The sequence below is a fragment of the Alligator sinensis genome, unplaced genomic scaffold (genome assembly GCF_000455745.1).
Source record: "Alligator sinensis unplaced genomic scaffold, ASM45574v1 scaffold1065_1, whole genome shotgun sequence".
Taxonomy (NCBI): domain Eukaryota; kingdom Metazoa; phylum Chordata; order Crocodylia; family Alligatoridae; genus Alligator; species Alligator sinensis.
In genome coordinates this window covers 350,011-354,466 of record NW_005842812.1, presented here as the reverse complement: position 1 = coordinate 354,466, position 4,456 = coordinate 350,011, and the positions used below count along the sequence as shown (strand labels likewise).

At 67.6% G+C, this 4,456-nt stretch overlaps 1 protein-coding gene across 1 annotated transcript in view; it reads left to right on the top strand.

The window, feature by feature from the left end:
- The first annotated feature begins 1,639 nt into the window (after positions 1–1,639).
- PMEL (premelanosome protein) overlaps positions 1,640–4,456 on the top strand; it is a 5,297-nt gene continuing 2,480 nt past the window's right edge. The window contains exons 1-4 of the mRNA XM_006035246.2: positions 1,640–1,753; positions 3,203–3,328; positions 3,571–3,717; positions 3,835–3,975. Coding sequence (XP_006035308.1) covers positions 1,690–1,753; positions 3,203–3,328; positions 3,571–3,717; positions 3,835–3,975 — 478 coding nt within the window. The 5' untranslated portion in view covers positions 1,640–1,689. The remainder of the gene's footprint in view (positions 1,754–3,202; positions 3,329–3,570; positions 3,718–3,834; positions 3,976–4,456) is intronic.

The following is a 4,456-nucleotide window of genomic DNA, read 5'->3' as shown; positions in this document are numbered from 1 at the left end:
CTGGCGCTCCTCTCGCCCCGCCCACTCCGCCGCGCAGTTGGCTGGCGCGGCCGGTGATGCTAGGAGCGACGCGGGAGAGTCCTTAAAGGGCCAGGCGCTCCCGGATGAGTCCGGCTCCCGGTGTTTGCTTCCCGGATCTCCCGGGGCGGTCAGCCCCCCCCGCCGTCTTCTGGGGTGTATTGTGGGCAGGGGTCTCCCCGACACCCTTACAGAGCCTGGAGCTGGGTCTGGGGCTCAGACCACCAGTGCCCCGGGCTAGGCCAGGCCAACAGACCCATTGCAAGTTGGAAAGACTGAGGCCACCGTCACAGGACGAGTCCCAGGCCTCTGCTCCAGCCATTAGGCCCTGCTGCCCTGGCAGAGGGAGACCCCGGGGGTCCGGCCCACAAAGCCGAGGCCCCTTCTCCATCTGGCCCCTCTTGGGATTGCGTGTGCGGACAAGCTGGATGTGCAGCATGGGGGGCAAGGGAGCACGCAAAGCGCCTGGGCCGGGACCTGGCCGAGGCTTTGCTCCAGTTGGGGTCGGGCATTGCGGAGCAGCCCCCTGCCTGGCCCCTGCCCTTCCAGGGACCCACCCCATCAAGCATCCGGGGTTAGGAGTGAGGCCCCCGACCCCATCCCAGCACGGGGCCAAGGGTGTCAGGCACCCGCTGGGGCCAAGAGCTCAGGTGGGCCCAGAATGGGGCTGGGGCCTTTACGCCAGAGCTGGAATTGGGATGTGCTGTCAGTGTGCGTGTGTGTTAGGGTGTCTGCACGTGTGTCTGCGTGTGGGCACGTGTGTGTGGGTGCGTGTGTGTATGTGCGCGTGCAAACATGCAGGGGCCTGGCAGAGGTGGCAAAGCAGCTGCCAACCGGCTGCCACTTCCTGCCAACACCTGGGCTGGTGTCGTCCCTGCAATGAGGTGTCTGTGCCTGGTGCCAGCTCCGCACCCAGAATCCCTCCCGCCCAAGCAGCAGTGTTACTCCCCCACCTCCCCCCAGTCAGGTCCAGTCCAGTCCAGTCCAGTCCAGTCCCTCTGACCCAGGTCCCCGGGGATGTAACCAGTCCCATCCCTTTCACTCCAGGCTCAGATCAGTCTTAGGCTCCCTGGGCCGAGGCAGGTCCTCTGGTCGGGGAACCCCCACCTCAGCCCAGGTGCAGCCCATGACCCCATGCCAGAGCAGCCACAGCCCAGCCACGCAGCGGGGGGCACCTGGGCCCGGGACCCAGGATGGAGGTGTGCGCTGAAGATACAGTCATGGGTCTGAGCTGGCCACGGCTGCAACTCCCACGGCTCCTGGAGCAGCCATTGCCCGGGTCCCCGTGTCTCCAACTGAGGAGCTGAGCAGGGACAGGGCAGTGGGCACCTCTGTCCTTCATGGCCTGGATCAGGGAGGCGGCTGCTGGGGGCAAAGGCTCAAGTGTCAGCTGGTGCCTGGGTGCCCCTGAGGCTGTCACTCCTGCTCACGAGGAGAGGAAGCGCCATGCCCCCCCCCCCCAATTCCTGCTTCTGCGTAGAAGGGAAAACCCCCATCGTCCTAGCAACCCAAACTTGTGACTCGACCTCACCCCCCCATTTGGGGGCATCTGGAAGGTGATGCCCATGGAGGGGCGGGGCTATGCAAATCAGGGCCCCTTCTTAGCTGGGGAGACCGGCAGGCTTTGCCTCTGCAAAGAGGGTCTCCTGTGGGTGCGAGGGTCTGGCCGGGATGTGGACGAGCGGGTGCTTCCTGGCAGTCTGGGCCCTCCTGGGGGCGGCCACAGCTCAGCGTGGTGAGTGGGATCCAAGCCCAGGGGCTCCCTGGGGAGCTGGGGGTGGGGGGTTCTGTCTCGCCCGTTGTGGGGTCTGGCCCCTCTGCACCTCGCTCTGGACCCATGGGCACCAGGGCTGCGATGGGGAAAGGCCCACTCTTGTGCCCTGCCCAGGCTCCGCATGTGCATGCGTGTGCTGGGGGGGGTCTCTGCAGGGTCTGCAATGGGGCAGGGAGCTGGTGTCAGGGCTGCACAGGCTGGAGGGAGAGACAGACCTGGGGGTGCCCAGGATGGTGCCGCCTCCCAGTGCTCCCCACAAGGGATAGACCCAGCCTCAGCCCCCTTGGGACTTGGACAGACGGATTAATAGGGTGCCCCCCAAAGCTGAGCCACGTGGGCGCCAGATTCCAGACTCCGCTAATCCCTGCAGGGGCCCAGCGCCAGGACCGAGTGGGTGACACAGGGGGAGGGCGGGCAGCATGCACGCCTGTGCGTGTCCCTGCTAAGAGCTCGGGGTGGCCCTGCTCCCAGGGGCTGATGCCCACGGGGGGAGGAGGGAGGGGAGCTGGCCACCCTGGCAGTGCTGCAGCCCCTGCCCCAGGCCAAGCTGCCCTTGGGGGACTTCTCTCCTCCAGGTTCCCCCTGGACCCCCCAGGCACCCCCCCGACTGCCCCCCAGTTCTCACCTGTGTTGGGGGGGGGGGCGCAGCTGGGCCCCGCGCCTGGCAGGGGTACAGCCAGGGACTTGCCCCCTTTCCTAGAACCCCCAGTGCCTTGGCTGCCGGACCCCGACGTAGACGGGGAAACTGAGGCACAACAGGACTATGTGGGGGCGGTCACCTGGGGGTCAGCGGTGAGGGAGGCTGACGGGAGAACCCAGGTATCCCTGCTTCCAGCCCCCTCCGGATAATGGGCCAGGGCCCATTCCCCACGCGCCGCACTGCACACAGACCTCCAGAGGGGGGCGGCCTTCTCCCCCGCCCCCCCGCCCCCCAATCGTGGTCTGGGGTAGGAGTCGGCACCGGCTCAGCTGAGAGTCACATGAAAGGGCTTGGGCAGGATCTGGAGCCATGTGACGGGGCTTTGCCTGGCGCCCCCCTCCTCCCCCATCACATGCTCCCCAACGTGCGGGGCTGGGCCCAGGGCCATGGGAGGGACATGATGGGGCGGTGGGGGGATGTGATGCTAATGCTAATGCCTCGGCAGCACCCCCAGCTCCAGCCTCCAGGGGTGGGGGCCTGGCCTCACATGGCAGCCAGGCCCATGGCTGGGGACAGCAGCCCCAACCCCGCTTGCCCCGTGGGTTTCTACCCACTTGACTCCCATGAATGAAGAACCCAGGCATCCTGGCTCCATGCTCCTGCCTCTGGGGGTCAGAGCTGCCTCTGGTGCTGGGGGGGGCTTCTCCCCCTGCCCCTGCCTGCTGCCCCCACCCACTCAGCTGCCCCCCACCCACTCTGCGTCTCTCCAGGGCCTGGCGGTAGGAACCGAGGCAGCGACCGGGGCGGCCGCCAGCCCCTGGGCTACAGGTCCTGGAACAGCCAGCTCTACCCCCACGGGCCGAGGGGGGACACCCAGCAGCGGGACTGCTGGAGAGGTGAGTCCTGGGGTGGGACCTGCCAAGCCCGACCTGGGCTGAGCCCCAGCGGCAAGGATGGAGGGGTGGGGGAACCAGGGCGGGGGCAGCTGCAGGTTGGTAATGGGGAGCCCTGGGGGAGCCGGGGCTGTGGGTCATGGGCTGGGGGTGGAGGGTGCAGCAGCATGGAGCTGGCCTGGGGTGGGGGTAATGGGAGGGGGCAACCTCCCACGTGCCCCCCGGGCCTGACCCTCTGCCCGCAGGCGGTGACGTGACCTTTGAGGTCACCAACGATGCCCCCACCATGACGGGCGCCAAGCCAACATTTGCCATCGCCCTGCGCTTCCCCAGCAACCAGACGGTGCTACCCGATGGCCGTGTCGTGTGGAGCCGCAACTGCACTGTCAATGGTGAGGGAGGGCCCCTGCCTGGCACCCGTCCCGGACCAGCTGCTGCATGGTGCCTGGTTCCAGGGAATGGGTAGGTCCCCCCCACTGTGCGGCACTAACCCCCCCTCGCTCTGGCAGGGACCTGGGTGCGCCAGGGTGACGCCGTGTTCCCGGAGATGCTGCCTGAGGGCACGGCTGGCACCTTCCCCGACGGGCAGCCCTTTCCCCGCAGCGCCTGGGGCGGCCGCAGCAAGTTCGTCTATGTCTGGTGGACCTGGGGTGAGTCCCCTGGGCACTCCTGGCCTCACAGGGCCGCCAGCTGCCCCCTTGGCCCAAGCCTCACCAGGTTCAGACCCAGCTGTGGTCCCACCTGCACTCTGGAGGAGGACAGGACTGGGGAGGCTAAAGTGCAGGGAAAGTACCTCTGGAAGAGCTGGGAGAGAACTCAGGTGTCCGGGCTGCCTGCTGGCCCCTGTTCTGCTCCTGGCAGTGGGGAGAGAACCAGGCTCCCAGCCCCTCTGCTCTTATGCTCTAGACCCCACTCCCCTCCCGGCGCTGGGAAAGAACCCAGCCCCCCTGCTCTCACCCACCAGCCCCCACCGTCCTCCCAGAGCTGGGAGAGGACCCAGCCATCTGGGCTCCCTAATCCACACCCCTCCTGCACTGGGAGAAAACCCAGGTGCCCAGGCTCCCAGGCCCTGCTCTGACCGCTAGACTGCACTGCTCTGAGAGCTGGGACTGATGCGTGTCCCTGCAGGGC